Source organism: Hemitrygon akajei, chromosome 3 (genome assembly GCF_048418815.1).
Source record: "Hemitrygon akajei chromosome 3, sHemAka1.3, whole genome shotgun sequence".
Lineage (NCBI taxonomy): Eukaryota > Metazoa > Chordata > Chondrichthyes > Myliobatiformes > Dasyatidae > Hemitrygon > Hemitrygon akajei.
In genome coordinates, this window is record NC_133126.1 from 17,148,457 (window position 1) to 17,169,192 (window position 20,736).

Consider the following 20,736-nt stretch of genomic DNA (forward strand, 5'->3'; position numbering starts at 1 on the left):
AGGGCACAGCTCAAAATTGAGGGGAAACCTTTAGAACAGAGGTATGGAGGAATTAGCCAGAGCAGTGACTCAATGGAATGCTCTGTCACAGACAGTTGTGGAGGCCCAGACCATGGGTACATTTAGAGCAAAAATTGATAGTTTCCTAATCGGACAGGGCATCAAAAGTTATGTCCAAATGACAGGTGTATGTGATTGAGTGAGATCGGGGTCAGCTATGATGGAATGGCCTAAATCTGCTCCTATGCCTTATAGCCTAGAAATAAACCAGGGAATCATATGCCAGTGAACCTGACGACAGTGGTGGGAAAGTTTTCCGAAGGTATCTGAGGAACCAGATATTTAAGTATTTGGATAGCAAGTACTGATTAAGGATAGTCAGGGTGGCTTTGTGTGTGGTAGGGTAGGTCAAGTCTAACCAGTCTTGCAGAGTTTTTCGAGGAAGTTAGCAGGAAAGTTGGTGAAGGCAAGGCACTGGATGTTCTCTACATGGATTTTAGTGAGACATTGTCAAGGTCCCGCATGGGAAGTTGGTCAAAAAGGTTCAGTTGCTCAGCATTCAAGATGACGTAGCAAACTGGATTAGACATTGGCTTTGTGGGAGAAGCCAGAGAGTGGTAGTAGATGATTTCTCTCTGACTAGAGGAGTGCTGTAGAGATCAGTGCTGGGTCCATTGTTGTTTGACACATATATCAATGATCTCGATGATAATATGATTAGCTGGATCAGCAAATTTGTGGATGACACATAGATTGGGGGTGCAGTGGACAGCAAGTAAGGCTATCGTGATTTGCAGCAGGATCTGGACCAGCTGGAAAAATGGACTGAAAAATAGCAGATGCAAATGTGAGGTATTGCACTTCAGTAGGACCATTCAGGGTAGATCTTACACTGTGAATAGTGGGTCATTAGTGAATTTGGTAGAACAAAGGAATCTGGGAACACAGGTCCATAATTTGCAGAAAATAGCATCGCAGGTAGATAAAGTGTTGAAAAGGTAATCATTCACATACTGTGTGTTATATGATGAAGAATTAGGGAGCCATTAACCATAATGCAAGAAAGGTATTAGCACATTGACTTGCATAAATCCAAGTATTGAGTCCAGGAAATGGGATGTTATGTTGAAGTTGTATAAGACATTGGTGAGGCCTAATTTGGAGTATTGTGTGCAATTTTGATCATCTACATCCTAGAAAGATGTAAACAAGGTTGAAAGAGTGTAGAGAAAACTTACAATGGTGTTGCTGTGTCTGGAGGACCTGAATTATACGGAAAGATTGAATAGGTTACATTATTTCTTTGAACATAGAAGATTTGATAGAGATATACAGAATTATGAGGGATATGGATTGGTAAATGCAAGCAAGTCTTTTCCAGAGGGTGGGTGGGACTACAACCAAGGTCCATTGGTTAAAGGTGAAAAATGTCAGGGAAACATGAGGGAAAAATTCGTGCAAGTGGTGCGAGCTCGATTTCAACATTTAAGAAAATTAGGATAGGTATATGGATAGAAGACAGTTTAAATAGCTTGGTACAGACTGTATGAACCAAAGGTTCTGTTTCTGTGCTGTACTTCTCTACTATACCATGATACCCCATTATTCCATTGCTAAGTCCTTCATCATTTTGCATTATGGTTAATGGCTCCCATACTGTTAAACGTCTAGATGGGTTAGAGTTTGTAAAATGTGTTCAGGAAAGTTTTCTAAATCAATATATAGATGATTAGGGAGGATGCAATATTAGATCTCCTATTAGGAAACGAGTTAGGACAGGTGATGGAACTGTGTGTAGGGGAACACTTTGGTTCCAGTGATCATAACACCATTAGTTTCAACTTGATCATGGATAAAGATAGATCTGGTCCTCGGGTTGAAGTTCTAAACTGGAAAAAGGCCAAATTTGAAGAAATGAGAAAGGATCTAAAAAGCGTAGATTGGGACAGGTTGTTCTCTGGCAAGGATGTGATTGGTAAGTGGGAGGCCTTCAAAGGAGAAATTTTGAGTGCAGAGTTTGTATGTTCCATTCAGGGTTAAAGGCAAAATGAAAAAGAATAAGGAACCTTGGTTCTCGAGGGATATTGGAACTCTGATAAAGAAGGAAAGATGTATAACATGTATAGGCAACAGGGAGGAAATAAGATGCTTGAGGAGTATAAAAAGAGTAAGAAAATACTTAAGTAAGAAAACAGGAGGGCTAAAAGAAGACATGAGGTTGCTTTGGCAGTCAGGGTGAAGGATAATCCTAAGAGCTTCTACAGGTATGTTAAGAGCAAAAGGATAGTGAGGGATAAAATTGGTCCTCTTGAAGATCAGAGTGGTCGGCTATGTATGGAACCAAAAGAAATGGGAGAGATATTAAATGGGTTTTTTGCATCTGTATTTACTAAGCTGGAATGGAGTCTATGGAAACAAGGCAAACAAGTAGGGAGGTCATGGAACTTATACAGATTAAAGAGGAGGAGGTGCTTGCTGTCTTGAGGCAAATCAGAGCAGATAAATCACCAGGACCTGACAGGGTATTCCCTCGGACCTTGAAGGAGACTAGTGTTGAAATTGCAGGGACCCTGGCAGAAATATTTAAAATGTCAATACCCATGGGTCAGGTGCCAGAGGATTGAAGGATAGCTCATGTAATTCCATTGTTTAAAAATGGCTCAAAAAGTAAGCCGGGAAATTATAGGCTGGTAAGTTTGACATCAGTAGTAGGTAAATTATTGGAAGGAATACTAAGAGATAGGATCTACAAGTATTTGGATAGACAGGGTCTTATTAGAAACAGTCAGCATGGCTTTGTGCGTGGTAGGTCATGTTTAACCAATCTATTAGATTTTTTTTCAAGGAAGTTATCAGGAAGGTGGATTAAGGGAAGGCAATGGATGTTGTATACATTGGACTTCAGTAAGGCCTTTGACCAGGTCCCACATGGAAGGTTAGTTAGGAAGATTCAGTCACTAGGTATACATGGAGAGGTAGTAAATTGGATTAGACATTTGGCTCAATGGAAGAAGCCAGAGAGTGGGAGTGGAGGATTGCTACTCTGAGTGGTGATTAGTGGTGTGCCACAGGGATCAGTGCTGGGTCCATTGTTATTTGTCATCTCAGTGATCTGGGTTATAATGTGGCAAATTGGATCAGCAAATTTGCTGATACAAAGATTGGAGGTGTAGTGGACAGTGAGGAAGGTTTTCAAAGCTTGCAGAGGGATTTGGACCAGTTGGAGGAATGGGCAGAAAAATGGCAGATGGAGTTTAATACAGACAAGTGTGAGGTGTTGAACTTCGGAGTGCAGTAGAACAGAGGGATCTGGGAGTACAGGTACATAATTCCCTAAAAGTGGCTTCACAAGTAGATAGGGTTGTAAAGAGAGCTTTTGGTACATTGGCCTTTATAAATCAAAGTATTGAGTATAAGAGTTGGAATGTAATGGTGAGGTTGTATAAGACATTGGTGAGACCGAATTTGGAGTATTGTGTGCAGTTTTGGTCACCTAATTACAGGAAGGATATTAGTAACATTGAAAGAGTGCAGAGACGGTTTACAAGGATGTTGCCGGGACTTGAGAAACTGACTTACAGAGAAAGGTTGAATAGGTTAGGACTTTATTCCCTGGAGCATAGGAAAATGAGGGGCGATTTGATAGAGGTGTATAAAATTATGATGGGTATAGATAGAGTGAATGCTTTTTCCACTGAGGCCAGGGGAAAAAAAAGAGATCATGGGTTAAGGGTAAAGGGGGAAAAGTTTAAAGGGAACATTAGGAGGGGCTTCTTCACACAGAGAGTGGTGGGAGTGTGGAATGAACTGCCAGATGAAGTGGTGAATGCGGGCTCACTTTTGACATTTAAGAAAAACTTGGACAGGTACATGGATGAGAGGTGTATGGAGGGATATGGCCCAGGTGCAGGTCAGTGGGACTAGGCAAAAAAATGGTTTGGCACAGCCAAGAAGGGCCAAAAGGCCTGTTTCTGTGCTGTAATGTGCTGTGGTTCTAATTCTTGCAGGCAGAATACACTCCATCTAATGCCACCCTCTGCCTTCTGTTGTCAAGCTAATTTCAAATCCACACAGCCACACGATACCCATGCTTTAATACAGAAACCTTGCTAAAGACTTTACTAAAATCCATATATACCGCATCCAACACTTTACCTTCAATTTCTCCTGACACTTCCTTTGAGAAGCTCTATCCACTTGCCTGCTACTTGATCCAGTATGGCAGAGGCTCCCCAACCTGGGGTCAACAGACTCCTTAGTTAAAGATCAGGGTCCATGGCATTAAAAAAAAAAATCCATAGAAAAAAGAAACAGAAAATCTACAGCGCAATACAGCCCCTTCGGCCCACAAAGTTGTGCCAAACATGTCCCTACCTTAGAAATTACTAGGCTTACCTATAAAAAGTTGAGAACCCCTGTAGTATGGCTTATCTTCTAGTTGACCTATGCATATATCTATGTCTAGTGTAGCTTTGTGTTTTTTTTTTATTACGTAGTTCAGTCTAGTTTTTTTGTACTGTGTCATGTAACACCATGGTCCTGAAAAACGTCTCATTTTTACTATGCACTGTACCAGTAGTTATGGTCGAAATGACAATAAAAGTTGACATGACTTGATATATACTGTGTCAGGAATCTTTCCTAGACACAACAAATTTTGCCGCATCTAAACCTTTTTATGGACATTGAAGTCACCCATGCCAACAACCCTGTTACTTTTGTACCTTTCCAGAATTTGACTATCTGTTGCTCAGGGTCCTTTTGGCTACTGGAGGGCCTATAGCATATAGATACTAAAATGAAAACTCATGTCTCAGACTAAAATGGATTTAAGCACAAACACAATTGTCTTATTTTATTATTGGTCCATGCAGGTTAATTTACAAAATTAATCCATATTAAAGTCAGGCATGTCATAGAAATACTAAAAAAATTACATTATGAAATTACAAATTTGTTCAAGTTCTTAAATGAAAATTGTTCTTATTTTGTAGTTTGGCCTAATTTTCCATTGTGCAGTTGATTAAACAATCTTCAAAAAAAAAAGGAATTAGCTTTTAGTGGAGCTGATGATTTAACTGGAAATCTCAACGGGAATTTCCCAACAGAAGATGTCTCTGTCATTTTCGTCCTTCAGCTCCCATTTAACCACCAATTTAACCTGCAGGGATAGAAAAGAAATGCTGTCATATAAGCGTATCACAAAGAACCATCTGCAACAATCAAAACTTTTCAATCTCATGCTTCACTCCATTGGTGACCTCAAATATTCAGAGACAACAGGCACTTAACAGCTAAAACCACACCCAGAAGCACTATTAAATGCACAGGAAAGTTGTGGAAATAATCACCAGTCTCCAATTGATAACGATATTGGTTTGTTACTGTTACAGGTACTGATCCATACAGATCATGCCATGCATAATTACGTAAAGCAGTACAAAGAAAAAAATGTATTGTGTAGCTTGATCTTGACATCCTAAAAATCACAAGATTAAATACTCTAATCAGCAGAACCCCATTTGCCAGAGCAGAATTTAACCTATGGCCTTAAATCTTCTCCCCCCTACCCCCCCACCAGAGATCACTGCAGACCCAGTGAATTTAGAAACCACAACTACCCGACTGAGAGGTTACAGTCTACAGTTCCCCCTTATTTATAGGTAAAGATGCTAAATGCGAAAGAAAAACCAGAACAGAGATGAGTGGGGTACAGTGAGCAAAAGGCATCAAGACCAAGACCTCCAGCCGTCAACAGCAAAGGGTGTTGTTTTCTTGTCCCCTTTGTGTTTCCCAAAGGGATTGTACATATTGCACATCAGACTTTAGAAAGTTCAGTTACTTTTCACTATTCTTTTATTTGTAGCAAGCAACTTAGGAAATCATTTACTTCTGACTCCCTTCTTCCATAAACACACACACCATTAATTGTTAATTTTCTATTCCATGTATTTATGGCACAAAGGAGATCTTTCAGTCTCAAATGTCTGATCTCACCTTCCAACTCTGGGGCTAAAGCCTATAGGTCATAGCCCTCCAAACATTCTTTTAAATTATGACATTTTCTGGCTCCACTAACCTTCAAGGAACCAAGTTACAAATCCCCACCATCCATTCAGAAGAAATTTTATTCACTTGATCCCTGATCCTTCAACTAATTACTTTAAAATCTACACCCATTCCCCCCCCCCCCAAACTCATTTGCCACAGGGTTATAATTATTCCATCAAGGCCAATTAATTACAACACTTCAATCTTGTCTCCCTTCAGCTAATCTTTTCCAGCCTATCCGATCTCCCCTCATAGCTAATAGCTTTAGTGGGAAGAAATTCCATATTACGAATAAGCCTGGCTGCTCCTGCAGTTTTATAACACAGACCATAAGACATAGGAACAGAATTAGGCCATTCAGCCCATTGAGTACACTCCATTTCATCATGGCTGATCCCATAACACCTGCCCTCTCACAATATCCCCAACCAATTAGGAATCTTTCAACTTCCACTTTAAATATACCCATGGACTTGGCCTCCACCGCAGTCTGTGGCACAGCATTCCACAGATTCACTACCCTTTGGCTTAAAAATAATCCTCCTTACCTCTGTTCTAAAAGGTCACCCCTCGATTTTGAGGTCTGCCCTCTAGTTTTGGATACCCCACCAGAGGAAACATCCTCTCCACATCCACCTTATCTAGTCCTTTCAACATTCAGTAGGTTTCAATGAGATCCCTCCCCACCCTGCCATTCTACAAAGCTGCCAAACACTCACGTTAATCCCTTCATTCCCAGAATCATCCTCGTGAACCTCCTCTGGACTCTAAGACAACACATCCTTTGAGATAAGGGACCCAAAACTGTCGACAATACTCCAATTGTGGCCTGACCAGTGCCTTACGAAGTTTCACCAATATCTCCTTGTTTTTATATTCTATTCCCCTTGAAAGCAAATACAATGTTGGCATTTATTTCTTTAGCAGACTCAACCTGCTAATTAACCTTCTGGGAGTTTTGCACGAAGACTCCCAAGTCCCTCTGCACCTCTGATGTTTGAACCTTTTTCCCCATTTAGATAATATTCTGCATTATTGTTCCTTTTACCAAAATGCATTATCACATATTTCCCAACATTTTATTCCATCTGCCACTTTTTAGCCCATTCTTCCAATTTGTCCAAGTCCTGCTGCAATTGCATTGCTTCCTCATCACTACCTACCTCTCCACCCATCTTTGTAGCATCCACAAAGAGTAGAGTAAGACCAAGAGCAAGAAAACCCTTCAACCACAATGTCTATGGTTACCAATATGCAGTAATCCCATTTACTAAGGACCAGGGACATTCATGCTTTGCCAATTCCCCCTTCAGGCTGTGCATTCCAGATTCTAACCATCCACTGGGTGCCAATAATCTCCCTCTCCCCTCTAAACCTCTTACACTTTGCTCTCAACATATATATAGCTTTGCTGTTGGGGGGTGGGGGAAGAAAAGAGTTTACCATCTAGCAAATTTATGTTCCTCACTTTTATGTACTATCAGGTCTGCCTAAGGCCCCTTCACTCCTTGGAAAACAAACCGAGCCAATCCAGTCTCTTCTCATTTTGAAACACTCCATCCAAGGCAAATCTCCTTTGCACCCTCTACTGTGTAATCACATCCTTCCCAAGTTTGGTGTCCAGAACAGTACACAATACTTGAGCTATGAACAAACCAATAACTTATCATGTAATTTTAGATAAAAATAAATCAGAACCTCCCTCTTATTGTAATTGTGCTCCAGTAAATGAAGGCAAGTATCCTGAATGCTTCCATCATCATCTTATCTATTTTCCCAACAACTTGAGATTCTTGGGCTTGTACATTAAGTTTGCTCCCAACCCAAGACTTACTTCTATAGAAAGCCTTCTTTTATAGCTAGATAGATAGATAGATACTTTATTCATCCCCATGGGGAAATTCAACATTTTTTCCAATGTCCCATACACTTGTTGTAGCAAAACTAATTTCATACAATACTTAACTCAGTAAAAATATGATATGCCTCTAAATCACTCTCTCAAAAAGCATTAATAATAGCTTTTAAAAAGTTCTTAAGTAGTTTACTTAAATACATTAAATACAATCAACCCCGGCACTTTAACATATCTTACTCCTGGCGGTTGAATTGTAAAGCCTAATGGCATTGGGGAGTATTGACCTCTTCATCCTGTCTGAAGAGCACTGCATCGATAGCAACCTGTCGCTGAAACTGCTTCTCTGTCTCTGGATGGTGCTATGTAGAGGATGTTCAGGGTTTTCCATAATTGACCGTAGCCTACTCAGCGCCCTTCGCTCAGCTACCGATGTTATACTCTCCAGTACTTTGCCCACGACAGAGCCCGCCTTCCTTACCAGCTTATTAAGACGTGAGGGTCCGTCTTCTTAATGCTGCCTCCCCAACACGCCACCACAAAGAAGAGGGCGCTCTCCACAACTGACCTATAGAACATCTTCAGCATCTCACTACAGACATTGAATGACGCCAACCTTCTAAGGAAGTACAGTCGACTCTGTGCCTTCCTGCACAAGGCATCTGTGTTGGCAGTCCAGTCTAGCTTCTCGTCTAACTGTACTCCCAGATACTTGTAGGTCTTAACCTGCTCCACACATTCTCCATTAATGATCATGAGCTATGCCATGGCCTTCCCTGATCTTCCAAACTACATTATCTCAGTGACTAGGATTAAATTACATTTCTTTGTCAGTTTTAAAATTGATATCATCCTGTAACACATTATCCTCATTGTCATCACCAACACTACCCACTTTCATTTCATTTGTAAACATACCTAAATCCAATGGGCTCTAAACCTCTGAACCAAATTTCCCTGGTGGGATCTTGTCAACCCTGTTGAAGTCCATGTAGACAACAACCTCATCACTACACCTTGTTACAATTTTTTAAAAAAGTTCAATCAAACTAGTCACACAGGATCTCCCCCTCCTCCCCAACAAAACCATGCTGACCATTTGACTGATCCATGGCTTTCCAAGTACAACTTAATCTTTCTTGTCCTACAGAATACCATCTGATAACTTTGTTCCTGCTGACATTAAGCTGGGTATTTAAGGAGCTGGGAGTTTATTTCCATAGTCTCTTTTGAATAAGAACATTAAATTTACTGTCATTCAGTTATCAAACAATAGTTTGTCTACCTAACCTTTCTCTGCAACTGTAACATTGTAACCTGCATCCTAATTACTTCCTCAATGTGATTATGTATGGCATGGAAAACACATGTTTTTCTCTGTATCTAGGTGCACATGACCATAATAAATATCTGAATAGAAAAAATTTCAAAATCAGTCAGAGCCCCAGCAATTCTCCTTCCTCACCTCCCATTGAAGTTTTAAAATACATCTCATTAATCTCTAGGAATCTGTCCACAGTTAACCTCTACTAGCCAAGAGTCACAGAAGTGACGCTGCGGAAGTCGCGGTAAGGCAAGGGTCGCCTGGGGCAGTTTTAGTCAAGTGAGACCACTGGAGACACCCGTGCTTACTATAGCTGAGATAGACTGAGGCAAGATGAGTGAGACCTTTCCTGAAAGATCTTCCTGAGGCATAGCCTTTACACAATGTTGGGGGGGGAGTTTGTCAGATGAGTATCGGAGGGATGCGAAACATACCCAACTATGGCTCTCTTGTCTTCAACTTCGGTTGTCCACTCAAAGTTTCCACTAACTGTTAAAACTTCTATTGTGAGTGGCAATTGATCTTACCAGTAAGAAATTCAAAATATACAATTTACAATAACCAATATCTGTAAATGATAAGCCAATTCCAAATAAAAATAGCAGTTTTCTGTTCAGATTTCAGAACAGTGTTCTCTCCTTGTGCACAAGTAAAATAAAAAGAATCTTAAGAGTGCATGCGTTCTGGGCTAATTATTTCCACTTTGTTTTATTATCAGCAAAGAGTTACTTCAATAACACTCAGCAGACAGCACGTTGGTTGGATTCTGGGCAGGTGATGAATGTATACATTTCATGAGGTCCATCATGACTTGGTAATATTTGTCATTTTTCTATTATTCAGGAGAGGATAGATCCATTGGAAAGATCCCCAAACTGCATGCTTATTCCAAATGACTACATACATAGGGTTGTTCAGCCCACAAGTTATTTAGCCTGACATTCAACAAGCACACACATAAAGTCATTTCATTATCAATTCTGAGGATACTTACTGAGGGGTATTCCTTTTTGATCTCCAAGGAATTGATGTAGTTGTACCGTTGATCTATCCGAATAGGGCACTGAATTCCAGATTTACAACCATCCTCATTAGGGAGATGGAAAGGAAGTGGAATGCCAGACAAGATACCATGAACCAGAGCTTTGCTCGTGTTGGTTGCAGTTACTGGAAGATGAGAAATAAATAGTTCAGTTAGAAATATATTCAGACTTGGTCACAAAATAGCACAAGAGCCCAATTCACAATGCAATTCTCCCACATCTCTGAGCATGAGATAAAACAGGAGTGGGCAGAAATGAGGGGTTGGGGAGAAAATGACCATGACATCAATTCACCTGAATTGTAATATACTTTACCAATCTCTACACGAGTAATACAGGAATTTACACCTTGAGGAACTCTTGACATAGAAGTTGTTTATCCTTTTGAATCTACAGCAGGTCTCGGAACAATCCCACCCCCTTACTTTTATTCTCACACGCCCATCAACTCGACTTCAATTTCCACTGCACCCGCTTACACAAGGGCCAACTGACCAAGTTCTGAGGTTTGCTGCAAGAATTAAGCTCCTAATTAATGCTCATATGTTGTAACCATCCAACTAAACTTCAAGACTCAGCTAGCAATGCAGCCAGTCCAGGCTACTACTGTAGCTGGCTCAGAACTCCGAACAAGAAAGTAAGGAAAGCAGAGCGGGGTTATTATGTTTTCCTGTTCCAGTCTCTGAATGTAATCATTTCAGTGTACAGTTGCAAGAAAAAATCCAAACTCTTTGCAGCAACCTTGTGAGCATTAATTACTCATAAAATGTGGTCTGATCTTCATCCAAGTCACAATAATAGACAAACACAATCTGCCTAAAGAAATAACACACAAACAGTTGTACTTCTCATATCTTTATTGAAAGATTAAACAATGTGTTCAGTCTAGGCTGCAATGTGAACCCTTGTACTTAACTGGTAGATCCTCCTTTAGCAGCAAAACCCTCTACTGAACATTTCCTGTAGCTGATTAGATTTTCACAATGGCAAGGAGGAACTGCAGATGATTCCTTCATACAAAACTGTTCCAGTTCATCAATAGTTCTGGGATACCGTGTATGAACAACCCTCTTCAGGTCATGCCACACCATGTCAATTGGGTTAAGATCTGGACTGACTTGATCATTCCAAAAAGACAAATTTTCTTCTTTTTAAACCATTGTTGTTGACCTTTGGATCATTATCTTGCTGCATCATACAACTTCTATTAAGCTTCAGGTGACAGACCGCTACCCTGACATTCTCTTGTAAAATGTCTTCATACAATTTTGAATTCATTATTCCCTTAGTGATTGCAAGCTGTCCAGGCCCTGAGGCAGCAAAGCAGCCCCAAACCAAGATGCTCCATCCACCATGCTTCACAGTTGGGATGAGGTTTTGGTGCTAATGTGCAGTGCCCTTTTTCCTCCAAACAATGTGGTGTGCATTTCTGTCAAAAAGTTGTGTCTCATCTGTCCACAAAATGTTGCCCCAGAAGCACTGTGAAACACCCAGGTAGTCTTTTGCTAACTTGAGGCAAGCAACAATGTTTTCATTTTGGAGAGCAGCGGTTTCCTCCATGGTGTGCTTCCACAAACACCATTTTTGTTCCATACTTTTCCTATAGAGGACACGTGAACAGATACTTCAGCAAGTTTAGAGATTTTGGCAAGTCTTTTGCTGTTACACTTTGGTTCTTTTCACTTCCTTCAGCATTGCACATTGTGCTCTTGGTGTGGTCTTTGCAGGATACCCACTCCTAGGGAGAGTGGCAACAGTATGGAGTTTCCTCCATTTGTAAACAATTTCTCTTACTACAGACTGATGAACACTCAGATCTTCAGAAATGCTTTTGAACCTTTTCAACTTCATGCATCTCTACAATTCTTCTTCTAAAGTCCTCTGAAAATTGTTTTAATTGAGGTATGGTTCTTTCTTGGGAAGAGCAGGCTCTATCAGTAACCTGACTGGGTGTCTTAAAAAAAAAGGTAGGGCACCTCCATAACCCACACCTTCAATCTCATCTCATTGATTGGAACATCTGACTCCAAATAGCTTTTGTAGAAGGCATTTCCCCATAGGTTCACATACTTTTTTGAACTCAGACTGAGATTGTTTAAGTGGAGTACAGTACCAAAGTTTGTGTGCTTTTAGTTTAGGTAGACTGCATTTGTTTATTATTGGGAGAGATGAAGATCAGACCACAGAGTAATTAATGTAGAAAACCAGTAATTGCAAAGAGCTCAAACTTTTTTGCAACTGTAGTTTCGAAGAAAACTATATAGAAAGTTGCAAATACATAAATATTGGAAACTACAGAATGAGATAAAAATGTATTTCATTTACTTCCAGTACAACCCCACTTCAGAGACCGTATCATGTAAAGCTGGACAAAGCTATGGTGAAATGGGTTGGTTAAGACCCAAAGAAAGCAGAGAGCCCAGCCTAAAAACCAAGACTATGCTTCCTCTCTTATAGCCACTTCCCACTTAAGTAAGACAGCCACAACCACCAGCAGGAATTACAAAAAAGAGCTTTTACAAAGTCCAAATCTCTCTTTAATACCAATGCTTTGTAAATGGTTAGGTTCCTTGAGGTTGTCATAGCTGGGTGTGGTCGTGGGGAATAAGCTCTCACTATATTGAATGCTCCCAATGGTGTGTGCCTCAAATAGCTTCTGACAACCAAGTCCAGCTCCTGGCCTTCACATGTGGCTAGTTACCAAGCCCAGTGGAACCACTGATGCGTAAGCTGGAGTCCGAGAACCAGTCGTGTCAGGCAGATGGGAATCATCAATCACGGTTGGTAGCTCATCTAACAGGAAAACTCTGATCTTAAACCTCTATTGCCTTGCGGCTATATAACTCATGGGGTAGGCTTCAGGAGTAAAAACTAAAGAAAAACCTGGAGCTTGAGTCCCTAATTCAGTCCCATGTGGAGTTCAACAATGATTGGCAACTCCTGTGACGCTGCTGGTGTTAAACGACATCGGTCTCTGCCGTTCCTTTGGATTCGTCAGCTACGTGGGGGAGGGGGTGGGGAAGAGAGCCTGATAGCTGGGCAACAGCTTGTCCTCCATATGGCACTACACTACCCTGACCTGTTTGTGTACAGGCGTGCATATTACATAGACAGCAGGCATGCAACATCCACGATCGACCGCGACCAACAAACTGCCTCAGAGAGATAAATGGTCATTTTCTGCATTTTCCCTTCACCTCATTCATTTCCTGCGATTTCTGCAATCATGTCTAATGCATCCAATCCAATTATACGTGCTTTTTTTTTTAAGATTAGCTTTATTTGTCACAGGTACATCAAGGCACAGAGTGAACTACACTGCTTTGGTTCAAATCAAATCAGCAGACTGTGCTGAAGCAGTGCCTACTGCACAAAATCAAAGTTGCAGAAACTTGTAAAATTAGGCAATTCCATCTAGGGTACTAGCCTCTGTAGTATCGAAGACATCTTGAAGGAGCGGTGCCTTAGGAAGGCGGCATCCATCAAGGACCCCCACCCAGGTAATGCCCCATTCTCATTGCTACCATCAGGAAGGAGGTACAGAAGCCTGAAGGCACACACTCAGTGATTCAGGAACAACTTCTTCTCCTCTACCAAACAATTCTTAAATGGGCATTGAGCCCATGAACACCCTATCACTACTTGTTTTGCATTACTTATTTTAACTTAACTATTTAATAGACATATTTATACCTACTGTAATTCAGTTTCTCTACATTCATAATGTATTTTGTTGCACTGCTTGCTGTAAAGTTAACAATTTTATGACATACCTTTGATATTAAAACAGATGTGGATTTCTTTTACTACTTGTTTTAAAGTAATGAATAAAGTTTAGATCTTTATCCAATTTATCAGTTACAAAGGTTTGTTTAGTCATGCAAGTTATCAACTGCATTCTGGCTTCTGCCCCTTGTTTCCAGTCCTGAAGAATCCCAACCCAGAACATTTATTCTACTCCACAGATGCTGTCCGACTTGCTGAGTTCATTTTGTGTTACTCAGGGTGAAAACAGCTCACTTGTATTGGAGAAGTTCTTTCTAAACAGAAATGGGCCCCACAGAACAGAGCATGGCTTCCATAGAGCAACCTCACTTACAGCTAACGAAGGTGACGTTCACACCATACGTTTTTCCTTTGTATAGTTGACATGGCATGGAAGGACAGGGAGTGATATCCACCATGGTAAGATTCCCTGACTTTGAACCTGAAACAACAAGAGTTAATGTCAGTTATTGCAGAGACGTCCCAGATAAATAATGAGAGATCGAAGCAGAACACCAACAGGGATTCTGCACAGACAGCAACAGGCCATGTCCAGAATGAGCTTTAGCCCTCAGATATTTCCCACCCGAACCACTGGCTTTCAAACAGTGAACAGCAACCTCCCCTCACTTGAGTGGTGTTGCACAAGCAGTTTTGAAGCATGTGATAGCAGCAATGAAGGGCCAACAGCTCTGGTTTCCAGACCATAAAGCTCAGTTAGGAAATGAAACCAACGGCAAATACAGCTGATGTTCAGTGAAGGGAAATGGTGGACAGGCAGTTTTGAAGAGCACACTGCGAGGGATCATACGTAGATTAGACATAGCAAGAAAGGGAACCTTCAAGAATCTGACATGTTAACAAAAAACTACATTTCAGGATGAACTACCAAAAAGTCTTTGCCAAGTTTCAAAGACAAATTTGCTCGTTGGACAGTTTTGTTCAACTCTTTGGGGGGGGGGGGGGGGGGGAGAGAAGAAAGACTCATTAAGTTATATGAAGAGTATTTTAAATGTAACAAATGTTTAAACATTGTGATGCAGCAACTCCTTTTCAACAATTAGCCAGCACTCCCCAGTGAGGCAGGGCTGTATTCTGAATGACTATCCTGTATGATGGGTGTCTTTACTCTCTCACACACAGGCAGTGGGTTCCAGCACAACCTAACACACCCCAACCGTCACCAACAAGCATCTACACCCCCTAACAACCACTGCAAGGATTTGCCAACCATAAAACATTTGTGGTGGGGCCAAATATCAAGAACTGTAGAATGTCCAGGCTCCCACATTTCCTCAGTCTAAAATCAGTCATGATCTTCGACACATCTTCTACTGCTCCCAAAAACACCTTACAGCATTGAGAACAGCCTCCACAGCTCCTCCAGTTTATCACAGAACAAAGACCATTGAACATTAAAGTACATTAAGGCCCACCAGCCCAAGATGTTGCACCGAACTTTTAATCTAAGCTACGATAAATCCAGGCTTTTGTCCCATATAGGCATGACGTTGAAAGAATAATGGAGTCTCTAACGTATCTGCCTCTGGCACAATCTCCGGCAGCATGTTTCAACCCACAAACCACTGTGTGAAAAACCGACATCTGAAACCCCGTCTTACTTTCCTTCAAATGTCTTAAAATTATACCCTCTATTAGCCATTTCAGCCCTAGGGAAATGTACCTGGCTGTCCACCATCTCTGCCTCTCATCTTATCCATCTGTAGCCCTCTCACCGGGCTCATATGAAAACTTGGCTTGTCAGCTGCCTCTGCTGACAGCCACATGACTCAGCAGTGAGGCCACCATTCATGTGTGGATACATGTCCAGGGTCAGTATGATTTGGGCTTCAACCTAACAGGAAAGCTGTGATGTTCCGATTAAAGAAACCTCAATTGAGTGAATGCTGTGTAAATACTACCCATACACAATTATCAGTTAGCAAGAAATAGCAGATCATATACAGTACCACAAAAGTATATTTATTAATTGCAGCTTTATCAAACTATCTGGAAGGTGGTACAATACAGGAGCCTCAGAACTCACACAACCAGATTCAGGAACAGTTATTACCCCCTCAACCATCAGGCTCTTGATCCAGTGGGATAGCTTCATTTGCCCCATCACTGAACTATTGCTACAACTCATAGACTCAATTTCACAGACTCTTCAACTCAAGTCCAATATTTTTTGTTGTCATTTCTTTCTTTTTGTATTTGTACAATTGGTTGGTTTTTGCAAGCTGCTTGAATGCCCAAATTTGTGCAGTCTTTCACTGATTCTTTTATGGTTATTATTCTATTATGGATTGAGTATACCTGCAAGAAAATGATTCTCAAGGTTGTAGATAGTGACAAATATGTACTTTGATAAATTTAATTTCTTACTTATCTTCCAACTTCACTCTAAAGAGAAAAAGCACTAGCTCACTCAACCTTCCCTCAAAGAACATGTTCTAACCCAGAGAGCATCCTGGTAAATCTCCTCTGGACCCGCTAAGAACATTCATATCCTTCCTGTAATGAGGCGACCAGTGTTAACTAACCAGACTTTTAAAAAGAGTTGCACCATTATCTTGCGGATCTAGAACTCAAACTCTCTCTACCCTTTAAGTAGGAATTCCTTTCCTCTGGAGACCACACAGAAGACCACCACGTCACTGCAGTTCAGGCAGAAGATTACCCTTACTGAATTCAAATCCTTACAAATATCTGAGACATGGAATAAATTTCATTTTTTGTCCAAAGCAAACTATTTTTTTAAAACTTTAATTTCTTAACACAGAGACTTCTGATGTGGCTTTGCATTAGGGCACCTTGTGATACAGGCCATTTCTTAGGAACACAGAACCCTCTTGCAGCATAGTGTTGCTTTGGTGCCAACATGTAATCCCCAAAGAAAACAAGGATAAATACACTCAGTGACCAAAATAAAATCCTCTGACATTTTCAAATGCAACTGCAGTACAGGCAGGGACAGGTCAGCTCAGCTCACCCTGCACAGCACTGACAAGAGCAGGGGGGCTTAAACCAATCTACAGTCCCTAAGACTTCTGCATAGTACTGAATATACAGTCATTGTTCTTGTTGACTGAACATTTTTCTGTAGAAGATGGAAAAGATTCAGATTCAATCACACGTACATCAAAGCACAGTGAAGTATGTTGCTGGTGTTAACAACCAGCTGTGTTGGGGGCAGCCCCAGTTGCCAAGTGTTGCCATGTATTCTGGGGCCAACACAGCGTATTGAGCAGAACACAAGCAACAAAAGAACAGCAGCAAAGCAAACCTCTTCTTCCCTCCCATCCACACAGTCTTCCAACTCCGACGACACCTGGGAGCAAAATTAAAGAGCTAAGAAAAAGCTATTATAAGTTTTGCTTCTGTGTCTGCCTGTTCCTTCTCTCTTTGGTAGTTAAACATTTGCTAATATACTAGAAAGCAAACCACTGACATGTGGGTTCTGCATGTCATAACTTGAACAAACACCAGAGGCCGATACTAGAAAATGCATAGGGGTGTGCCAAAACCTACGTTTTAAATAATGACTGAAATACATGTCACCATAGCCATCTGCATACCCAAAGATTCCATTGACGCAGGAGATAAAAGTACTGCAATAAAGCAACAAGTCCAAAGCCCTAAAAAAATATTGGCTTCTCTTCACTACGTCTACACCATGTCTACTAAAAAGTGAAGGGCGATGGCTGCAATTGGCACTTGCTAAACTGCCGCCAGGGAGGAAAACCGCTAGGAACTAGGCATCTTGCCACTAGCAGGCTCACAGAGTAACAAGCCACCTGAACAAGGAAATACACTGGCACTCCATACGTAACCAAACTCTGAGATTGCTTTCCTTATGTGTTAAAGGAGGGAACATTAAGTGGCAGACAGAGCAATAAAAATTCAAGTCCTGGGACATTCACCATGACAACTCCCGCCCACACACACACACACACACACCTTGTTCTGGCTTCTTCCCCCTTCCTTTCCAGTCTTGAAGAAGCATCTCAGCCTGAAACGTTAACTGTCTATTTCTCTCGACAGCAAAAAGTAGTAAGTTGAAAAGTAAAAGTGGCAGGCAGGCAAATCCAGGGCAAAAAGCAAAAAGAGCCACTTTTCAACATAATTATATAAGGGCTAAGAGTGTTGTAAAAACAAGCCTGAAGGCTTTGTGTGTCAATGCGAGGAGCATTCATAACAAGGTGGATGAATTGAATGTGCAGATAGTTATTAAAATGAATATGATATAGTTGGGATCACAGAGACATGGCTCCAGGGTGACCAAGGATGGGAGCTCAACATCCAGGGTTATTCAATATTCAGGAGGGATAGACAGGAAAGAAAAGGAGGTGGGGTAGCATTGCTGGTTAGAGAGGAGATTAACACAATAGAAAGGAAGGACATTAGCCTGGAGGATGTGGAATCGATATGGGTAGAGGTGCATAACACTAAGGGGTAGAAAACACCGGTGGGAGTTGTGTACAGGCCATCTAACAGTAGTAGTGAGGTTGGGGATGGCATTAAACAAGAAATTAGAAATGCGTGCAATAAACGAACAGTAGTTATAATGGGTGACTTCAATCTACATATAGATTGGGTGAACCAAATTGGTAAGAGTGCTGAGGAAGAGGATTTCTTGGAATGTATGCAGGATGGTTTTCTGAACCAACATGTCGAGGAACCAACTAGAGAGCAGGCCATTCTAGATTGGATATTGAGCAATGAGGAAGGGTTAGTTAGCAATCTTGTCGTGCGAGGCCCCTTGGGTAAGAGTGACCATAATATGGTGGAATTCTTCATTAAGATGGAGAGTGACATAGTTAATTCAGAAACAAAGGTCCTGAACTTAAAGAAGGATAACTTTGAAGGTATGAGACGTGAATTAGCTAAGATAGACTGGCAAATGATACTTAAAGGGTTGACGATGGATATGCAATGGCAAGCATTTAAAGATCGCATGGATGAACTACAACAATTGTTCATCCCAGTTTGGCAAAAGAATAAACCAGGGAAGGTAGTGCACCCGTGGCTGACAAGGGAAATTAGGGATAGTATCAAGTCCAAAGAAGAAACATATAAATTAGCCAAAAAAAGCAGCACACCTGAGGACTGGGAGAAATTCAGAGACCAGCAGAGCAGGACAAAGGGCTTAATTAGGAAAGGGAAAAAAGATTATGAGAGAAAGCTGGCAGGGAACATAAAAACTGACTGTAAAAGCTTTTATAGATACGTGAAAAGAAAAAGATTGGTCAAGACAAATGTAGGTCCTTTAAAGTCAGAAACAGATGAATTGATCATAGGGAACAAAGAGATGGCAGACCAATTGAATAACTATTTTGGTTCTGTCTTCACCAAGGATGACATAAATAATCTTCCGGAAATAGTAAGGGACCAAGGGATGGAGGTCCCTTGATGGAGGAACTGAGGGAAATACATGTTAGTAGGGAAGTGGTGTTAGGTAAATTGAAGGGATTAAAGGCAGTAGCCCAAGAAATAGTGGATGCACTAGTGATAATTTTTCAAAACTCCTCAGATTCTGGATTAGTTCCTGAGGATTGGAGGGTGGCTAATGTAACCCCACTTTTTAAAAGAGGGAGAGAGAAACCGGGAAATTATAGACCGGTTAGTCTGACATCAGTGGTGGGGGAAATGCTAGAGTCGGTTATCAAAGATATGATAACAGCGCATTTGGAAAGAGGTGAAATCATCGGACAAAGTCAGCATGGATTTGTGAAAGGAAAATCATGTCTGACGAATCTTTTAGAATTTTTTGAAGATGTAACTAGTAGAGTGGATAGGGGAGAGCCAGTGGATGTGGTATATTTAGATTTTCAAAAGGCTTTTGACAAAGTCCCACACAGGAGATTAGTGTGCAAACTTAAAGCACACGGTATTGGGGGTATGGTATTGATGTGGATAGAGAATTGGTTGGCAGACAGGAAGCAAAGAGTGGGAGTAAATGGGACCTCTTCAGAATGGCAGGCAGTGACTAGTGGGGTACCGCAAGGCTCAGTGCTGGAACCCCAGTTGTTTACAATATATATTAATGATTTAGACGAGGAAATTACATGCAGCATCTCCAAGTTTGCAGATGACACTAAGCTGGGTGGTGGCGTTAGCTGTGAGGAGGATGCTAAGAGGATGCAGGGTGACTTGGATAGGTTAGGTGAGTGGGCAAATTCATGGCAGATGCAATTTAATGTGGTTAAATGTGAGGTTATCCACTCTGGTTACAAGAACAGGAAAACAGATTATTATCTGAACGGTGGCCAATTAGGAAAAGGGGAGGTGCAATGAGACCTGGGTGTCATTGTACACCAGTCATTGAAGGTGGGCATGCAGGTACAGCAGGCTGTGAAAAAGGTAAATGGTATGTTGGCATTTATAGCAAAAGGATTTGAGTACAGGAGCAGGGAGGTTCTACTGCAGTTGTACAAGGCCTTGGTGAGACCGCACCTAGAATATTGTGTGCAGTTTTGGTCCCCTAATCTGAGGAAATACATTCTTGCCATAGAGGGTGTACAGAGAAGGTTCACCAGATTGATTCCTGGGATGGCAGGACTTTCATATGAAGAAAGACTGGATCGACTAGGCTTATACTCACTGGAATTTAGAAGATTGAGGGGGGATCTTATTGAAACATATAAAATTCTAAAGGGATTGGACAGGCTAGATGCAGGAAGATTGTTTCCGAT

At 41.1% G+C, this 20,736-nt stretch overlaps 1 protein-coding gene across 2 annotated transcripts in view; it reads right to left on the minus strand.

Moving 5' to 3' along the window:
- Positions 1-4,824: 4,824 nt before the first annotated feature.
- LOC140724741 (NPC intracellular cholesterol transporter 2-like) overlaps positions 4,825-20,736 on the minus strand; it is a 32,813-nt gene continuing 16,901 nt past the window's right edge. For both annotated transcript variants that reach the window (XM_073039257.1, XM_073039258.1), the window contains 3 exons: positions 14,373-14,480; positions 10,225-10,397; positions 4,825-5,161 (listed from right to left, as the gene is read on the minus strand). In XM_073039257.1, coding sequence (XP_072895358.1) covers positions 5,075-5,161; positions 10,225-10,397; positions 14,373-14,480 — 368 coding nt within the window. In that variant the 3' untranslated portion in view covers positions 4,825-5,074. The remainder of the gene's footprint in view (positions 5,162-10,224; positions 10,398-14,372; positions 14,481-20,736) is intronic.